The sequence below is a fragment of the Aegilops tauschii genome, chromosome 4 (genome assembly GCF_002575655.3).
Source record: "Aegilops tauschii subsp. strangulata cultivar AL8/78 chromosome 4, Aet v6.0, whole genome shotgun sequence".
Classification (NCBI taxonomy): Eukaryota; Viridiplantae; Streptophyta; class Magnoliopsida; order Poales; family Poaceae; genus Aegilops; species Aegilops tauschii.
Window position 1 is genome coordinate 105,145,397 of NC_053038.3, and position 20,532 is coordinate 105,165,928.

The window sequence follows — 20,532 nt, forward strand, 5'->3', positions numbered from 1 at the left end:
GCTACAGCGCAGGGCGAGCATGGCAGGGAGATGCCGCAGCAGAAGACGGGCCGAGGCCGTACCCATATTAGCATCCAGCCTACGGCAGAGCCCAGCCGCAGACTGCCTTGAGTCACCAAACGCCCTGCTTTTAGCGGAGTACTTCTTGACCGATGACTTCTTCTTTTTGGAGGCCAAGGGGCCGGCCGGGGGCAAGTCTTCAATGCCCGAGAGGGAAGGAGAGGCAGGGCGAGCTGGAAGGTTAGAGCACACCGCCGAGAATGGTGTTCCCTTTGCCCCACCAGAAGCCACGGCCCCTCCAATCGAGTCCGGCAGCAAATCATTGGCCCCCCACCAGCCGGTGCATTCTCCTTCAGCAGGTCCTGGTCTTCTGGAGAGAGCCCGTCCCACTCCGTCTGGGTAAAGCGCTGATCATTGCCATGCATAGAATCCTCTGGAAAGCCGTCACCATCCTTGCTCTTGTCATCGTTGCCGGAAGCAGGAGGCGGGGGAGGGGGCGGAGGCGACACCGGGCCCGAGTCACCCTCCACTCGGACCCTGAGTCGAAAGCCTCCAGCCGAGGGGAAGACGTCGATGGAGCCACGGATACAAAGGGGACCAACACACCACACCCGCAGACGGACCGGCCCGAGAATAGCCAACGACTCTTGATCAACCTCAATAGGTTTGCCGATAAGTACCCCGAAAGCCATCAGGAAAGTCGTGGCACGCAAAACAGGAGGAACATCATCAACTAGAACCCATACATCAGACAGGGGAGAGATAGCATTGGAGCCATTAGACGCAGCCTTGACCGAGACTACCAGTTGATTAAGAGGCAGCGTAAAGCTAGTACAGGAGGATATCATCCGAAGGCTTTCCTTGGAGGGAAAAGTCGCAGCAAACTCAAAATCCGAAAGCTGACGGATTTGCCAATCCCACCCCCCCTCATCCCACAGCCGGAGCTCATCGAGAAGGACCTGGGGTGTGATGCGTTTGGACTGGACAGAAATGATGCCGGAGTTGGAGAGCGCTGGGATAAGAGCAACAACAGGGACCTCCCTATCTAAGGCAAAGAAGGAGCACCCAGGGAGACCAAGACCATATTGGACAAAGGCAGGTGGCTTGGTACGGTTCTGACAGTCCACAGTGAGGTGACCATCTTCCCTACAGATGAGGCAGAAGGGGGGGTTTTGGCAGCGGGACTGGAAATGACCAGGACAGTGACACGCGAAGCAGGTGAGAGTAGGTTGGCGACCTGAGACTGAGGAGGAACGCGACCAGATCCACGAGGGGGAGGGGGAGAATGCCATCACCAGCCGCGCCGGACCCAGAACCGACGCCCCGCCCAGCAGCAGCCCCAACGGGACGGCGGACCGGCGCCCCCGACGCACCCCGCGGGACGAAGCGTGACGGACCCCCACCAGCCACTGCCGGAGCCCGCAGCGGACCACCTCCCTGGGGCGCAGCACCACGCGGAGGAGGCAGCGGAGCCGGGCCAGAAGAGCCAGCCCGACTACCCGCAGCCGCCAACTCCCATGGATCAGCAGAGGCCGGAGTAGATCCAGGCAGAGGCAGCGAAGGATCCGCCGGCCTAGAACCCGAGGCAAGCGGGGGCGAGCCGGCCACCGCCGCCGCCGACCCCGCCACCGGAGCGCGCGATGCCTGGAGCTTAGCGCGCAGCGCAGCCTCATACTCCAGATCTGCCGCCGCCTCGCCAGATCCGTCACGCCCCCGCTTCTGGCCGGAGACGGCCTTGCTAGAGGACCCGCGCGAACGATCCATCACGACCACCGCCGCAAACGAACGGGAGAGGGGAGGGGGAGGAGCAGATCTGGAGAAGAAGCGAATGGGGAAGCGGCGACGACGCAGGTCAGAAGAGGAGGCAGGGAACCCTAGAAATGGGGGAGCCGATCCCTTCCGGATCCAAATATATCCGAACCGAGCCAGGCCCGAGCCGACAGGGAGGGCCGAGGGGGGAGGGGGGAGTGGGCCTGGGCCATCCGCGGCCCAGAAACCAGGAGAGGGAGGGGAGGGAAAACGGACATGCAATTCAGGGCAGGCACCGACCCAGGCCCACCAGGCCCATCAAGCGGCACAAGTGCCCGCAGCCCAGACACGGAACCTTCCACAGACCCCAACGCCAGATCTAGGTCAGACGCCGACGCCGACCCCCCAGAGGACACACAGGCGGGGAAGGGCACCGGAAAGGAGGAAGGAGAGGACGCCGCTGACACCGCCCCCCCCCCCCCCCCGTCCCTACCAGAGCCCAGGATCCTCCGATCTGGAGACCAGGCCGAAGCACGGCGACGCCCACGGGAAACACGGCGCCAGCCATCCCCCTCCACCGCGATGCCGGGGAGCCGCCCGCGCCCTCCAGGCGCAAACTTCCGACGGCGGCCCGGGGCCGAAACGACGGAGAGGCCGCCCACATGCACCGGACGAGGAGGGGAAGGGAAGGCATCGGAGTCTGACCCCGAATCCTCCGAATCGAGAGCCCAGAACCTGTTGGCCCGAGAAGGAGCGGGAAGGGCGGCGCGAGGCGAGTGCGCCGGGGCGGAAGAGGGGGAGGAGAGCGCCGCCAGGGAGGAGCGAGAAGGAGTCGATGGGGAAGAGGGGGGGAGGCCGCACGTGGCGACGGCGCCGCCAGGGGAAGGAGAGGAGAGGAGAGAGCCATCGACCTGCCTGGCGCCCACCTCAGGCTCGCCGGCGTGATGGTGCGACCGAGGAGGTGCTGGCCCTGAAGGCCTCCGTGGATACGGATGGCGACGGGCTGCTCGACGAGGAGGGGTTCCTGAGGCTAGTGCGGGAGGCTCAGGCCGGCCACCATTACCTTTTGTTCACCTCCTCCACGGCTATGTGTCTCCGTAATTCTTTTCACTGGAGAGTACATGATATCCCTGCACATTACATTCGCATTCGCTCTGAAAATCAAGTCTACACACATGGTGACAGGGCCATGTATTTGGGGCAGATTTTTTTTTTGAAAAGGGGACTCCCCGACCTCCGCATCAGAACGATGTATTTGAGGCAGATATAGTACATGATCTCCAAAACCTTTCCCCTAGTTTGGCACTCCATGTAAATGGGTTAGTTGTTTTCCATAGACATGCACACGCATGCGCGCCTAGCTAGTTCTTGTACAGGTCCCGCGTGGACGTGGCAGTAGTACTGTATTACGAGCAAGTATAATAAGCCTAGTCAGCTGGCTATAACACATGCTAGGTCATTGAAATCCTAGCTGAAAGGGTGAGAAAGAAGAAGAGAGAGCCCAGCGGGCGCTTGATCAGTCGCCAGGCCCTATCATACTCCCTCCGTCCTTAAAAAGTGTACTTTCAACTTTGTTGGAAAATCAAACTTTTTTATGTTTGACCATATACAATAATAGACCAACAGTCGCCGGGCCCTAGCATACTCCCTCCGTTCTTGAAAGAGTGTACTTTCAACTTTGTTGGAAAATCAAACTTTTTTATGTTTGACCATATTTATACAATAATAGACCAACATTTATGCCATCAAATTAATAGCATTAGATTCATGATAAAATATATTTTTGTTATATACCTATTTGGTTTCACAAGCATTGATATATTTTTGCACAAACTTGATCAAATTTTAAGATAGTTTGACCCTCCAACAAAGTTGGAAGTACACTCTTTTAAGGACGAAGGGTTACTAAAAAATGCTTGCATGCAGCGTGTGAACAAGTGCAGTCTTCTTTCCTCCCAATCAAGTATATGTTTCTTTATGTGTCTTCACATGCATATATTAAATATTATAGTCAACCTAATAGCCGGCTTATTATATGAGTGTATTTTTACAAAGGCTATATGTGATATGGCACTAGTAAGTAGTACTATATAGCCAGTAACAGTAACAGGCTCTAATATTAGCCATGCTCTACTAGCTAGCTGGCCTGCCAGCAATTAAAGCGTGCAACAGTATACTTCGTCACATCTACCTGACAGTGAAGCATGCATGCATGGACGCACTATGGAGCCTGTGTAGCTAGAAATGACTACTCTTTAGTACTCCCTCCGTTTTTAAATATAAATTTTTGTACAGATTTCACTATGGACTATATATAAAACAAAATAAATGAATCTACATTTTAAAATGCATTTACATACATCTGTATGTGCTTCATAGTAAAATCTCTCTAAAGACTTATATTTAGAAACGGAGAGAGTAGTTGTCGATAAATAACAGCCACCACTCCACCGAACGAGCATTCACTATTTTTTAAGGCATTTCCAACAAGTTAACTGTAGCTTTGTAAAATGTTTATGTCATCAATGGATAAATAATCGTACTATTACTTCAATATTTTGTATCTAAATTGTTCAGCAGGAAGTGGGAATAAATGTGAATGTTCTATATTTTGTCTTAGAGCAAGTGCAAAGGTTGTTGATTAGCTTCCGCAAAAAAAAATTTGTTGGTTACTACTTCCTCGGTTTCATATTAGTGGTGTAAAAAACACTCTTACACTCTATTATAAAAAATTAGTGTCAGAAACCTCATATATTATGGATCCCGCAAAAAAAAACCTCATATATTATGGAACAGATGAAGTACTAATTTACATGCAACCCTATCTTCTCGTTTATTTCATGCCATATCATTAGCGTGCCTGACTCCTTGCGCTGGCGATGGACCGACAGCGGCATCTATGCAGCGAAGTCCTACTATTTTTGGCCCTCTTCAACGGCTTCATCGGCGCTCCCCACTGGTAGCTCACCTGGAAATCATGGACACCTTTGCTGATCAAATTCTTTACCTGGCTCGCGCTGCAAGACTGGTGTTGGACGGCCGCTCGCCTGGCTAGACACGACCTTCCTCATCACACGTCCTGCCTGCTCTCTGTGACCAGGCTTCAGAATCCATGGAGCACTTGCTGGTGGGCTGTCCGTTCTCGAGACAAATCTAGCACGACATTATCGCTTGGTGTCGTCACCATGCTCAGGTTCCCTCGCCACACGATTCCTTTCTGGATTGGTGGCACGCTACGTATGATTCAGCCCCGGCAGCCTACAGGAAAGGCATTTCCTTGCTCATTCCTCTCGTTGCCTGATTAATTTGGAAGCATCGCAATTCGTGCGTGTTTGAGGGAGGCACTCCATCCAGCGCCCAGCTGATCGATGCTATCCAGGAGGAGCTGCACTCCAGGACCAAGGCAAGAGAAGTCCTAATAGATCACATTTCCAGTGAACCTTTATAATTGTTCTTGATCTTTTTGAAACAAAAACCGGGCAAAAGCTCGCGACCTGTGTGCACGGTGGAGTGCAGGCTTCGTCGCGTATGCGGACAGTGGAGTGCGGGCTTCCATCCTTGCCCTCCTGAACTGCAGAGATAAGTGAAGAGATATGTTCGACGTCGACACGGCTCTTCTGCCATCTGCAGGCGCCATGAATGAATTTCCATCCCTAGTAAGTGAAGAGATATCCCCAACTACTACCAGCTACCTCACCGCCGTACTCCGCGTAGTAATAACTGTTTTCTTAGCAGTCGACCACCGGGCCCAAAACCACTATAAAACCCTCCTAGCCACTCCCCAAAATCTCACCCACTCACTCACACTCCCTCGGCCTTCACTCACACACCAACTAAGCCCACGGAGCAAGCACACTAGCTAGTTTCTGCCATGGCAGCTCGCCGTGCCCACGCCGCCGCGACCTTGGCCCTGCTGGTGGCGGCGCTTGTGCTGTCTGCGGCACCGGCGCCGGCGGAGGGTGCGGTTGCGAACTGCGGCCAGGTGGTGAGCTACCTGGCCCCGTGCATCAGTTACGCCATGGGCAGGGTGAGTGCGCCTGGCGGTGGCTGCTGCAGCGGCGTGCGTGGCCTTAACGCGGCGGCTGCCACCCCCGCCGACCGCAAGACCACCTGCACCTGCCTCAAGCAGCAGGCGAGCGGCATAGGCGGCATCAAGCCCAACCTCGTCGCTGGCATCCCCGGCAAGTGCGGCGTCAACATCCCCTACGCCATCAGCCAAGGAACCGATTGCTCCAAGTAATTACTTACCCAGTTGCCCTAACGCTACAACTCTACGACTTTTGATAGATCTATATGATTACATGCAAGGACACATGAGTTAATGAATTAACAAATGATTATGTTGTCTTTAACCTCCTTTTGATGTATGCAGGGTGCGTTAAGCGTGAGATCAGAACCATTTCAGATGCATGGTGAGAGCGAAATAAATCGTGGAAGCCGGCCGTCCTTGCTGCATGGCTCCACCGCGTTTAATTTACTGCTTTACTAGTTCTACTGTTTCCCTAATAAATAAATTAGTTTTACTGCTGCTGCTGCTTCGATCGTACGTTGTGGCGCAGTTGTTGCCACGAGAGCTGTGATCTTGTACTCCTGAGGGGACCTCGTGTACTTTGTCGGAACTATTGTAATGTATGCTTACATCTATATATAGATGATGAACAAGCGAAATACATGGTCCTTTAATAATGTCAATGTTGAGAAAATAGGCGATTTCTCGATTAAATTAATCCACGAGTAAAACACTAGCATGGCATTGACATAAATAAACGCATACTGATATTCAGACACACATACTATGCTAATTGCTGGAATTTAGTCTATTTTGGGCAGCCTAATAACTATTTCAGAAATTCCTAATAAATCCTAAAGGCCCACTTAGCCCATTTGTGCAAGGCAAGGGATACTACTAAAGTTTAGTCCCACATTGCTAGTTTAGTGGGAGTTGGACCTCCTTATAAGGGAGGTTCTTTCCCCACTTGTATGAGCATGAGAACAAGAGGGATATCCACGTGCGCTCCTCCGCCGCCCGCCTCGCCTCGACGCGCCGCGCCGCGGGAATGACCGCACCCTTCGGCTGCTGCTACGCTGTCTTCCTCATCCCGGCTTGCGGCGTGCACCGCGAGTCGGGACAGTAGGCCTCCGAAACCGCACCTCTTTGAGTCCTGTACGGGAGAAGGGTGATAAGGTTTTTGGGGAGCGCTCCGCGCGACTACTGACTTCTTCATCACGGACTCCGACGACTACTTCCCCGACGGGTCCAGTGTTTCTGCTACTGTTGTCCCGTACGTGTTCTTCCTCTTTCTATTAGAGGTTCTCCTACAGTTTCTTTCTTCCTCTTTCTATTAGAGGTTCTCCTACAGTTTCTTGTTCTAGTGTTTGCCCTAAATATGATAGACTCTGCTTCATATATGAAACTTGTCCTACTGTCTGCTATAGATAAACTTGGTTATAGTTCCTATATGCAGATGTTATTTACCTTCTCTCTGTCAGATCGCATGACTAGTTTTGTCTCTGCTATATTAGTCATGCTTTATCTAGTATTTCTGTTAATAAAATCATTTGGTAAATTGCTCATATTTCCAACAATCCAAAAACCTTATCATAGGCAATTTACCCCGAGTGGTTTTGCTGCTTCCATGAGACTTCCTATGTTTGAGGGTATCCACTATAAGAGGTGGCGCATGAGAGCAGTCTTATGGTTTCAAACCATGAGTTGCTATGACGCCACTCTTGGCAAACCTGAAGGAGAGCTTGATGCTCAACAGGTACAAGCTTTTCAGAAAATGGATACTCTGTTTAAGGCTGCTCTCTTGAGTGTTCTTGGTGAGAACATAGTTGATGCTTATGCGTCAATTGATAATGAAAAAGATATGTGGGATGCAGTCGAGGCCAAGTTTGGGGTCTCGGATGCTGGCACTGAGCTGTACATCATGGAGCAATTCTATGATTACAGGATGACTGAAGAGCGCTCCGTGGTTGAGCAAGCTCATGAGATACAGTCATTTGCTAGAGAACTTGAGCACTTCAGTTGTATGCTACCGGACAAGTTTGTTGCCGGAGGTATCATCACTAAGCTTCCTCCTTCGTGGAGGAACTTTGCTACCTTGCTGAAGCATAAGAGGCAGGAGTTTTCCGTCCCGGGTCTCATTGGCACTCTTGATGTGGAAGAAAAGGCGAGAGCAAAGGACACACGTGCTCGAGGTATTGAGGGAGGATCTAGTGCCAATGTGGTACAAAAGCAGAACTTCCAGTCCCACAAGTTCAAGAACAAGGGCAAGTTTGATGGTAAAGCAAAGTTTGATGGGAAGAACAAGGCTGTACAACACACGAACTTCAAGAAGAAGAATGACAAGAAGAAAGGTGCTTGTCATGTGTGTGGGGATCCTGATCATTGGGCTCCTAGTTGCCCTAATCGCTATGACAAGCATCATCCTGGGAAAGGCGGCAAGACCGCTAATGTTGTCATTGGAGACACTGACATGAAGGATGCTGGGTATGGTATATTTCCCACTATTCTTTCAGTATGTCATTCTCCTGACTGGTTGATTGACACGGGTGCTAATGTGCATGTATGCGGTGATATTTCCATGTTTTTGTCTTATCAGACTGCAGGGACTTCAACCGTGCTGATGGGCAACGGTTCAAGTGCTTCTGTTCGTGGTGTTGGCACGGTCGATCTGAAGTTTACTTCGGGGAAGATCGTGCGGCTGAAGAACGTGCATTATGTCCCCTCTGTCAATAAAAATCTTGTTAGTGGATCTCTTCTGTGTAGAGATGGCTACAAGCTTGTCTTTGAGTCGAACAAATTTGTAATATCCAAGTATGGAACCTTTGTTGGTAAAGGCTATGAGTCAGGAGGTCTGTTTCGTTTATCCTTGTCAGACGTTTGCAATAAAGTTGTTAATCATGTTTGCAACAATAGTGAATCAAATGTGTGGCATTCACGTCTTTGTCATGTTAACTTTGGTTGCATGTCGCGACTAGCGAAGTTGAACTTAATCCCTAGTTTCACCACTGTCAAGGGATCTAAGTGTCAAGTTTGGGTGCAAGCTAAGCAACCTCGTAAGTCTCACATGACTGCGGAAACGAGAAATCTTGCACCACTAGAGCTCATACATTCAGATCTATGTGAAATGAATGGTGTTTTGACAAAAGGTGGAAAGAAATATTTCATGCGTTAATTGACGACTCCACTAGATACTACCGTGTGTATCTTCTAAAATCTAAGGATGAGGCTTTGAACTTTTTCAAGATCTATAAAGCTGAAATGGAAAACCAACTTGATCGAAAAATCAAGAGGCTTAGGTCCGACTGTGGTGGAGAGTATTTTTCCAATGAATTTGATGCTTTTTGTGCGGAACATGGTATAATCCATGAGAGGACGCCTCCCTACTCACCTCAGTCAAATGGGTGGCCGAAAGAAAGAACCGTACTCTAACTGATTTGGTTAACGCCATGTTAGACACATCGGGTCTCTCCAAGGCATGGTGGGGGGAGGCGATATTGACGGCATGTCATGTCCTAAACCGAGTTCCCACAAAGAACAAAGAGATAACTCCATTCGAGGAATGGGAGAAGAAAAGGTTAAAACTCTCTTATCTACGAACATGGGGTTGTTTGGCGAAAGTCAATGTTCCAATTCCAAAGAAGCGGAAGCTTGGACCAAAGACTGTGGATTGTGTTTTCTTGGGATATGTTTTTCATAGCATTGGCTATAGATTCTTGGTTGTAAAATCTGAGGTACCTGACATGCATGGCGGTACGATCATGGAGTCGAATGATGCGACTTTCTTTGAAGATATCTTTCCCATGAAAGATATGGCTACCTCATCTAATCAGGAGATGCCTAGTTCATCGAATCAGGAACCAGTTACAATTACTGAACCTGCAATTTCGATGGAACACTTTGAAAGTCCTGTGGAGGAGAACAATGAAGTTCCTACTAGGAGCAAGAGACAGAGGACTGCAAAGTCCTTTGGTGATGATTTTCTTGTGAATCTCATAGATGACACTCCCAGTTCTATTTCAGAGGACTATGCATCTGAAGATGCTGACTACTAGAAGGAAGCGGTTCGTAGCGAGATGGATTCCATTTTGGCAAATGAAACTTGGGAGATAACTGATCGTCCTTATGGGTGCAAACCTATAGGATGCAAATGGGTATTCAAGAAGAAGCTTAGGCCTGATGGTACTATTGAAAAGTACAAGGCTCGGCTCGTGGCTAAGGGTTATACCCAAAAGGAAGGTGAAGACTTCTTTGATACTTACTCACCTGTGGCTCGACTGACCACTATTCGAGTTCTATTTTCACTAGCTGCCTCACATGGTCTTCTCGTTCATCAAATGGATGTTAAGACTGCTTTCCTAAATGGAGAGTTGGACGAGGAAATTTATATGGAACAACCAGATGGGTTTGTAATAGATGGTCAGGAAGGGAAAGTGTGCAAGTTGCTGAAGTCGTTGTATGGACTCAAGCAAGCACCCAAACAGTGGCATGAGAAGTTTGAAAGAACTTTAACAGTTGCAGGCTTTGTTGTAAACGAAGCTGACAAATATGTGTACTATCGCCATGGTGGGGGCGAGGGAGTTATCCTTTGCTTGTATGTTGATGACATACTGATTTTCGGGACAAATCTGAATGTTATTAAGGAGGTCAAGGATTTCCTATCTCGCTGTTTTGAGATGAAGGATTTAGGAGTAGCTGATGTCATTCTGAACATCGTTGTTGAGAGACAATGATGGTGGGATTACATTGCTTCAATCTCATTGTGTGGAAAAGATCTTGAGTCGCTTTGGCTATAGTGACTGCAAGCCCTCTCCAACACCATATGATGCGAGTGTGTTACTTCGAAAGAATCGAAGAATTGCTAGAGATCAATTGAAATATTCTCAGATTATTGGCTCGCTTATGTACTTAGCAAGTGCTACAAGACCTGACATCTCTTTTGCTGTTAGCAAACTGAGTCGGTTTGTCTCAAAACCAGGAGATGTGCATTGGAAAGCTCTAGAAAGAGTTTTGCGTTATTTGAAAGGCACTGCGAATTATGGAATTCACTACACCGGGCACCCAAAGGTGCTTGAAGGGTATAGTGACTCAAACTGGATCTCAGATGCTGATGAGATAAAGGCCACGAGCGGATATATATTCACTCATGGAGGTGGCGCTGTTTCTTGAAAGTCTTGCAAGCAGACCATCTTAACGAGGTCAACAATGGAAGCAGAACTCACAGCACTAGATACAGCTACGGTCGAAGCAGATTGGCTTCGTCGGCTCTTGAATGACTTGCCGGTTGTTGAGAAACCTGTACCGGGTGTCCTTATGAACTGCGCCAATCAAACTATGATCACGAAAGTGAGCAGCTCAAAGGATAACATGAAGTCATCAAGACACGTTCAGAGAAGGTTAAAGTCTGTTAGAAAAATGAGAAACTCCGGAGTTATTGCATTGGATTATATCCAAACGTCTAAAAATCTGGCAGATCCTTTTACTAAGGGTCTATCACGTAATGTGATAGATAATGCATCGAGGGAGATGGGTATGAGACCCACAATATGAGTTGTTCACAGTGGTAACCTATTTTTTGTGATCGGAGATCCCGTGAATTAGATGTGGAAGACAAGTTGTTGGTCAACTGAGAGGAGAGTATCCTTACTATTAACAATACCACTCCATGAAGATGCAATACTCTCCTAAAACTGCATGGCAGGTTGATGTATATCTTAATGTGTTCTAAGTGGCTCATTTAAGCAGAGATGTTGTCCTGCAGAACATCTTTTGAAGAACACACCTATATGAGTCTGATTGTCAAACGTCGCAATCTATGAGAGTAGGGTTCTCTCTAGTAAACTCATGAAAGGTTACGGAGTATGACGCATAAGCTCCACCCCGCGGGGAAGACCCACGGTAGCCACGTATCGGTCAAGGCTTTATGTGAAGCTAGATTCGCAGAAAACTTGCAGTTCAAGGCCTAGTCAACTGTTCAAGTTGCTTACTAGTGTAGCATAGAGTTCTAGGTGGAAGTTCAACTTAACAGTCTCCACTGCAGTATCGGTATATAAAACAGTGTTTTGGAACCAAAGGCAAATTTCTGTGTGCCTCTGGGATCTGGTGGGGGATTGCTGGAATTTAGTCTATTTTGGGCAGCCCAATAACTATTTCAGAAATTCCTAATAAATCCTAAAGGCCCACTTAGCCCATTTGTGCAAGGCAAGGGATACTACTAAAGTTTAGTCCCACATTGCTAGTTTAGTGGGAGTTGGACCTCCTTATAAGGGAGGTTCTTTCCCCACTTGTATGAGCATGAGAACAAGAGGGATATCCACGCGCGCTCCTCCTCCGCCGCCCGCCTCGCCACGCCACGCCACGCCTCGTCACGACGCGCCGTGGGTTGCGGGAATGAGCTGAGCCGATATCTAAATTTTTGCCACGCACTACAGGTATACGAAAGGTCACTCGGGAGCTGCAAAGTTTTTGATGTAGTGGACATTGAATACGAACGCCGCACCCTTCGGCTGCTGCCTGTTCGTTTCATCTCCCGCGTTCCCTTTAGCTCCCGGCGCAGCCTCTCGCCTCCTTCTCTTGCGCCTATAAAAGGGAGGTCACGCCTCTCAGAGAAAGGCACCAGAACTTCTCCTTCCTCTCGCCACCGGTTTCAATCTCTGTGCTATTGTTGTCTTCCTCATCCCAGCTTGCGGCGTGCACCGTGAGTCGGGACAGTAGGCCTCCGAAACCGCACCTCTTTGAGTCCTGTACGGGAGAAGGGTGATAAGGTTTTTGGGGAGCGCTCCGCACGACTACTGACTTCTTCATCACGGACTCCGACGACTACTTCCCCGACGATGACTTCTTCCCCGACGTCGACAACCTCATCAACGACATGGCTGGAGAGGATGTCGACCCCAAGTCCAGTGTTTCTGCTGCTGCTGTCCCGTACGTGTTCTTCCTTTTTCTATTAGAGGTTCTGCTACAGTTTCTTGTTCTAGTGTTTGCCCTAGATATGATAGACTCTGCTTCATATATGAAACTTGTCCTACTGTCTGCTATAGATAAACTTGGTTACAGTTTCTATATGCAGATGTTATTTACCTTCTCTCTGTCAAATCGCATGATTAGTTTTGTCTCTGCTATATTAGTCATGTTTTATCTAGTATTTCTGTTAATAAAATCATTTGGTAAATTGCTCATATTTCCAACACTAATTGCAGAAAGATCTACGTGTAATGCTAGCATGGCTAAAACAGAAAACAGTAGGAGCGGGATAAACGAGTTATACCCTCCAGTAGGCTATGCAGAGGCCGCGGCTTTGGTGGCAGCAGCGGTGGCCTTCTTGTCGGCTTCAGCTTTCTCGGCGGCGGCACGTTCGGCGTCGGTGGACATGGTGATGATGAAGGCGACGCGGATGTAAAGGAAGTAGACGATCGGAAGCGAGCAGTCGCGTAATCGCTGCCCAAAAACCTATTCGCCCCTCATCCCGTACAGGAACCAGAAGGGCGTGGTTTCGGAGACCTGCTCTCCCGTCGACCGTGTACGCGGCGGAGGGGATGGAGTCACCGGCGGCAGCAAGGGAACGACGGTGGGCGTGCGCGTGGAGCAGATGTGATATGTTCGTGGCGACTAGGGTTAGGAGACACCACACACTTATATAGGCGCAGCCGCGTGGAGAGACGTGGGCTCGACCCACGTCCGAGTCCGTGACAGCCCACGATCCGACGTCTCAGATCGTGGCCCAGCTGTCAGAGAACTCTCCGTTAGTGACTGGCAAAAATAAGCGCGTATGTGTGAGCTCGGCTCGGCTCAATCCCGCAACCCGCGGCGCGTCATGGCGAGGCGAGGCGAGGCGGGCGGCGGAGGAGTGCGCGAGGGCCTCTTCTCTTCTCAAGCTCCAATAGCATGTAGAAGAGAAACCCTTATAAGGAGTTCCAAGTCCTCTTCCACTTTCGGGGTAGGACTAAACTTCCCAGTACACCTAGTGACATATAACCCACATGGGCCCTTAGAGATTTTTCAAAAATTGCTATATGGACCTAGAGCCCATCTCAAATTTCAGCAGTCAACCATGATGAATCGCGGTTTGCACAAGCCCAAATTCTTCTCGTACTCCTTCGTTCAAGGAAGAGTAACGTCTGGGACATTAACGAAATCCTTCTAATATTATTTTGGTCATTAAAATATTTTAAAAGTATTTCCATGGAGACAATAACTTGGATATTAAGCTTCCAATCTAAATATTTAAAACAATATACATTTGGAATCAAGTTCTCAAAATTCTTCCTGCAAAAAGAAGTTCTAAATATTCAACCCAAGACATGTCCAGCGCTTCAAGTTTTTCGTGTACTGAAGGGATGTACTACGGACTACACATACATATGACTCAAATTACGACTTTGTAATGTATTTTATTTCGGATTTTGCAAAATGAGCTAGAGCTTCATGGAGCCCTTAATTTGATTTTTGAAAATAAAATCAATCTTTTGGTTTAAAAAAAATACACACATACATATGGATGTATATATACTACTTGTTTGTAAATCTTCATGGTGAAATACCTTTTTATGCAAGCTACATAAAAATGATAAAATCACGTATTTCTAACGCATGTAGTACTCACTATGGAAGTACATGATTTTGCTTTTTACAGCACACATCACAAAATTTTTTGTGATGAAATTTCACATGCATATGGTATACATCTATAAGTACTTTTGTATTTATTTTCAGATTTTTAAACTTAAAAATTGATTATTAGTTTTTTTGAAAAAACACAGGCTCCATGGAGCCCGGGAGCCAAAAAATCCACTCTCATTTTATTTTTAACTTGTATCTTACATATTAGATATATTTAGGCATGCCTTATGTTGGGTTTGACAGTAAAAAGCAATATATGTTATCACACAAGCTAGCGCATTTATTTACATAGACTAAATAATATGATATGTTGACCACATCACTATTGGAAATCTTAACTTTGCCGAGTGCCAAAATCACTCAATGGAAATAGAAAAAAAAACTCGTCAAAGCATTTGCCGAGTGATACACCCGGCAAACATGGCTCGGCTGGACGACTCTGGACAGAGTTAACTTTATGAAGTTTTTCCCACGGGCACTCGAGAAACACATAAAAGATTTGCCAAGTGTCGTGTAGAAGGAACTTGGCAAACACACTCGGAAAACGGAATGACACGTTAACGGTAGTGCCATGCCACAACAAACAGGGGCATGACATATGTACCAACCGTTGCCGACTTCATTGGGCCCTACACTCAGAAAAACTTTGCCAAGTGCGGAAATAGGCAATGCCGCAACGACCGAGGGTGGACCATTTGTTGCAACCTTTGTCGAGTTTCCCTAGTTGTGCACTTGGCAAACTTTGACGAATGTGAAACTTGGCAATACGCTGATAAATGATAGCGTGCACCGTCCTCGTTTGCCGAGTGTTGTTTTGGGGCTCTCCCCATATGCCCGAGGAGCTATTCCTAACATGTGGAGCTCTTTTTGCCGAGTGCAACACACAACAAAAGCTCCAAGACCTGCCAGTTCCTGACACGTGGCCCTCTTTGTCGCGTGCAACACTCGTCAAAAACTTATGTGTGTTTTTTTAAGGCAGTGCCCAGAAAAAAGTCTCAATATATACACATAAAGCATGACACATGCAGATCACATTATACAGATATCTTCCCTCACCACACATAGATCATAAACAAGCTATATGATCAACATTTTGACACATATCACACAAGTGCCATCATCACACATTTGTATACATCAAATACAAGTGCATAGATAGAGAAGTTCAGACACAAGCTTACACAAGTGCATATATTGACAAGTTTGCACAAAACTTCAATGAGAACAACGCATGACAAGTGTAGAGAGAATACAAGTTCAAAAGGAAGGAAAATAGCCTATCAAATGCATCAAAAGTGTGGATGACAACTTGTATATTGATCATCAAAGGCATTCCGATGCAAACCTATTTAATGCGGAGTAAGTTTCCAAGATGAATTAATACAAAAAAATGGTTCATTTGGCTCATACCACAAAAATGACCATATGGCTCATAAATGTAGCCACGGAAGCAAAAAAAGGTCGTGTGGCTCATAAATGTTGCCATGGCAGCAAAAATGAGCACTTTGGCTCTAAGAGTATGGTTAATAGTATAGCCAACAACCGACTACATGGAGTTGCCATGTCACCTATAGTCAACCTTACAGTCAACATGCATAGTAGTTATTTACTAAGAAGTACTAGTTTTATTAATACATGATCTATCTTAAACTCTCACAATGTTTTTTTGGAGCCCTTGCTGCAGCCGGCTGTTAATCACCTCTTCCAACATCTTAATAGATATCTTCGATCATATCAAAATTTAGGAACTCCAAACCTGGGGAGGATGATATCTTTGATCATCTTAATAGATATAGTCGCGTCGATATGGTGAGCTTGGGATTGCTTACACTCACTTCGTAATATAGTCTACAACTACAATGAGAAATGGACCAAGATAGTCCAATCCCCATACATGAAATGGTACACAAACCAAGCTATAATGCATAGTCATTTCTTGCCTTATACCCGTGTTACCTGTATGTTGACAATCATCACAACTTTTAACATACATGTGCACATCTTTGAATAATGTTGGCTAATAAAAGATAGATTGAAGTAGTGTTTTTTTTCACCAGCATGATGCCCTGCATACGAACTACTATGAAAATCCTGCGTGATTGCATCAGTCTTGTGTTCAGTGACACGTCATCATATCATTCCGTCTAGACCATGTCAGTATAGGAATGGATCATCCCAAAAGTAGTACTTTAAGTTGCTAAAGAATTTCTTCCTCCGTTTATAATTCATGCTCGGAGACAAATAATTTCCTACTAGAAATTTAGCATAATCTGTAAACCAAGGTATTGTATTTTGAACTAGCGCGAGACTCTCCCAAGGAAATGAATCATTTATTAGAATGGAGTAATGTGGTATCCTTCCATCCTTGACAAGTCATCCGCAACAAGGTTGTCTTCACCTTTCCTATCAACAATTTGCAAATAAAATTCTTTGAATAATAATATTCAATGAATCAGGGCATATCATCCTTTTTAGTAAGGAGGTACTTGAGCGCTAGATGATCCCTATGAACTATCACTTTAGAGTTAATGATAGAAGCTCTGAATTTATCACAAGCAAAGATAATATCAAGTAATTATTTTTTGGTAGTGACATAATTTTTCTGAGTCTCATCGAGGCTTGGTCTGGCACAATAAATAACATTCAACTTCTTGTCATCCCACTGGCCCAAACATCCACGACTGCATTATTGCTAGCTTCACACATTATATCAAAGGGTTGGTCCCATTTTGGTGGCTGGATAATGGGAGGAGTAACTAATGCACATTTGAGTTTCTCAAAAGCTGAAATGCACTCCTCATCGAAAGATTATGGGACATACTTCAACAAAAGGTCACTCAGAGGTTTCAAAATTTCAGAAAAAACTTTAATAAACCTTCTATAAAAACCTACATTCCCAAGATAATTATGTATACCTTTGATATCATAAAGATAAGGCAATCTTTCTATCACCTCTACCCCCTCCCTATCGATTTCTAGTCTGTTACCTGGAATCATATGGCCAAGCACAATACCCTCAGTAACCGTAAAGCGACATCTCTCCCAATTGAGGACAAGATTTGTGCCCTCTTTGTGAAAACTTTGTTAATGTTGTGCAAATAATTATCGAAGGAGGTTACTTGGAAAGGGAAGTCTTCCATGAATACTTCCAGAATTTGCTCAATAAAATCAGCGAATATTGCAGAGAGACATTTCTGGAAGGTGGGTGGTGCATTGCCTAAGCCAAAAGGTATTCTACGGTAAGCGGACGTACTGAAGGGGCAAGTGAAGGTAGTCTTTTCTTGGTCTTCCGGTTGAATGGCTATTTGAGAAAATCCAGAATATCCATCAAGATAGCAGAACTGCATGTTTTCAGCTAGTCCTTCGATCATCTCATTAATAAATGGAAGAGAGTAATGATCCTTGTGAGTCCCTTTATTTAATTTCATGTAATCAACGCATAGTTGATGCCCCATAATAGTTGTAGCAGGGGTTATTTCATTATTTGTGTGAGGCACAATTGAAAGTCTCCCTTCATCAGGGACACATGAACGTGACTAACCCACTTAGTATCAGAGATAGGAAAAATAATACTTCCTTCCTTACCACATCTTTTGTATAAGATTTTAATCTTTGTTGAATTTCAATGATTGGTTTTGCACCCTCTTCTAGTGATATCATATGCGTATATATAGCCAGACTTATACCTTTAATGTCCTTCAACGAGTATCCCAAAGCTCTGCGATGGGCTTTTAACACCTTCATGAGTTTTTCTTCTTTCCCTGAAAGGTTAGCATTTAAAATAACAGAAAATCTTTTTGTATCATCAAAAAATTAATGTCTTACGCCCTCTGGTAATGCTTTGAAGTTCGAAGGTGGAAGTTATTCATCTCCCTTCCATTCATGCATTTCATAGACTTCCTTGACGAGAGGATCTACGAGTGGAGTTGTATCTATGACCTGGATAATCTCTTGTTTTTCATTATCCTCAACGCCAAGGTCTTGTTATGTTAAACTTCTCATTAAGTTATCCTCGGAAGTGCTGAAATAGATCGCGACTAGCTAGGCTATAGTCTTTTCTTCCTCCTTGGGTTCCTCCAAATATGTCTCGCATTTAAACGCAGAAAAAGGAAACTCCAATTTTTCCTACCCAACCTTGAGAGTTGTTGCCTTCTTCTTTCGGTTTATTTGCACCTGCAGTATATTTGCCTCTCCTGCCTAATCCCAAGATTTCCGATTGAATTGGATTTTATCTAGTAACCCCCAAGCTTGAGTATACCATAGTCAATAAATGCTCCCCCAAATGCAAGGTAAATAGTTCCTTTACCTTGGCCATCAAGTCCTCCATAAATAATATGCATCACTTACCATGGTGGGTAATTGTGATGGGGACAATTATCAAGTAGGGAACACCTTAGATAGTATTTAACTAAGCTTTCACCTAGTTTTTGTGTAAAGTTACCGATCATGCCCCTCGCACAATAAGATTTCTTTACCGGATAAAAGCGAGTGAAGAACACACTAGACAATTTCTCCCAGGTGTCAAAGGTACCTGCGGGGTAAACATGCAACCATGCTTTTGCTTTGGCGGTCAGAGCATGGCCAAAAAGTTTCAATTTATTTCATCATGAGTGAAAAGCATTTAATTGAAAAGTCTCGCATATCTCATCAAATTGATGCACATGTTGATACAGGTCTTCAATACCATCCCCTATAATTTTTTACTCTGCAGCATATTGAGTAAAAATGAGTTGATTTCATAAGTTTCACCATTGGGTCTTGGGCCTAGAGATTTGAAGGTATCTTTGATAGGCGGTCGTGAGGTTGTGGTTAGTTGACATAATTGTTCACACTCGGCCATGATTGCCCAAAACCTGCAAAATAACCTAGTACAAAATATAAATAAAAAATTAGCAAGGACAAAAAAACTCAATCCCCGCCAAGGTGCAAAACAAGCTTGATGACCTACAAGTGTACGGAGTTATTTCTTTTTTTTTGAAGTAAGCCCAGAGGGAGCACAGGGAAAGGTCTTTGCCTCTTAGTGAGCTTTATGGAATTGTGCCAGCAAGGTAATCATGGTCCATAGCAAATTGGAGATAGAAGTTTAAAATATTGTGAGTGGTGACTGAAAATAAAGTGCGAAAATAAAATAGGAGAGCGAGAGAGGATAAATGAGAGTGATTAGATCAATCTGGCTAAGGCGTCATGAGGGAGTCTGGATTCCCCACTAGTATGTGTCTAATGTAACATATGTGTGAAGCATAGTTCTAGGTTCAGATAACTAAGCAACCTTGCATCTTTCTAAGTGGACGGAGCATGGTACATCATATATGCTACTCACATAGGTCCATATCACACACGCCACCATCACTCCTCCCCACAGCAGGTTACGATAGCAATGATTAAGGGTTACCCCGTGGACATGGCCAATGGCCGGTTCTTCGTTATTCCCATGTCAAGCTCAGGGAAGGAAGGGAGGATATAGTTGTCACCTCTTTACCTCAACATCCCACAATCATAACAAGAGCAAGATCCTTCATGAAGAATATTAACTTAAACATGTAAATGAGGATTCAATATTCTATAGGTGTTGAGCTCCTAAATATACTAGGATTCCTCCATATCCCCGAGAACTAGGAGTATTACTCGGACATAGAGATGACAAACATCACAAGGATAATAATGGTAAACATGGATGAATGATCAAAGTAATACTCGTAGGTTTCCCCCAGGGTTTGGTATTACAAAGGATGAGTAGGGGATGGTGATGACGATGGTTGATGCCAGAGTCTTCCTGGTCGAGATAATGGCATGGCAAAGCCCTTCTAGCGATTTCCCCTCTAGATCCCTTACGGAGGCTAGGGTTCTTGGTTCTCGTGAAGTTCCTTGGCTCTTTGTACTCTGATTCACGATCCAAAGCCATCGGGGTGAAATAGTCGACCCAGGGGAGGCGACACCACCTGGTACGAGTGCTGGTACGAGTGAGCGTGCTCATATCAAGCGTCGTCCTTTCTCCTAGAAGCCCTGTTTCGACGGGAAATTGGTATGCTTGGTCGCTCCTCTTTATGGCACGTTTTCATCACATCAATAAACATGTTCTCATCCATATACTCGTGTTCTCCTCTTTAATGGTCCAGATCCCCTCCCCGATTAAGATACTGGTGAAATCAATCGAAAAG

The 20,532-nt window shown here is 46.0% G+C and overlaps 1 protein-coding gene across 1 annotated transcript; it reads left to right on the forward strand.

Moving 5' to 3' along the window:
- Positions 1–5,526: 5,526 nt before the first annotated feature.
- LOC109757825 (non-specific lipid-transfer protein 4) lies at positions 5,527–6,435 on the forward strand. Its single transcript, XM_020316661.3, has 2 exons — positions 5,527–5,985; positions 6,122–6,435. Exons 1-2 carry the CDS (start codon positions 5,621–5,623, stop codon positions 6,129–6,131), a joined length of 375 nt encoding a protein of 124 aa, XP_020172250.2. The 5' UTR covers positions 5,527–5,620; the 3' UTR covers positions 6,132–6,435.
- Positions 6,436–20,532: the final 14,097 nt, after the last annotated feature.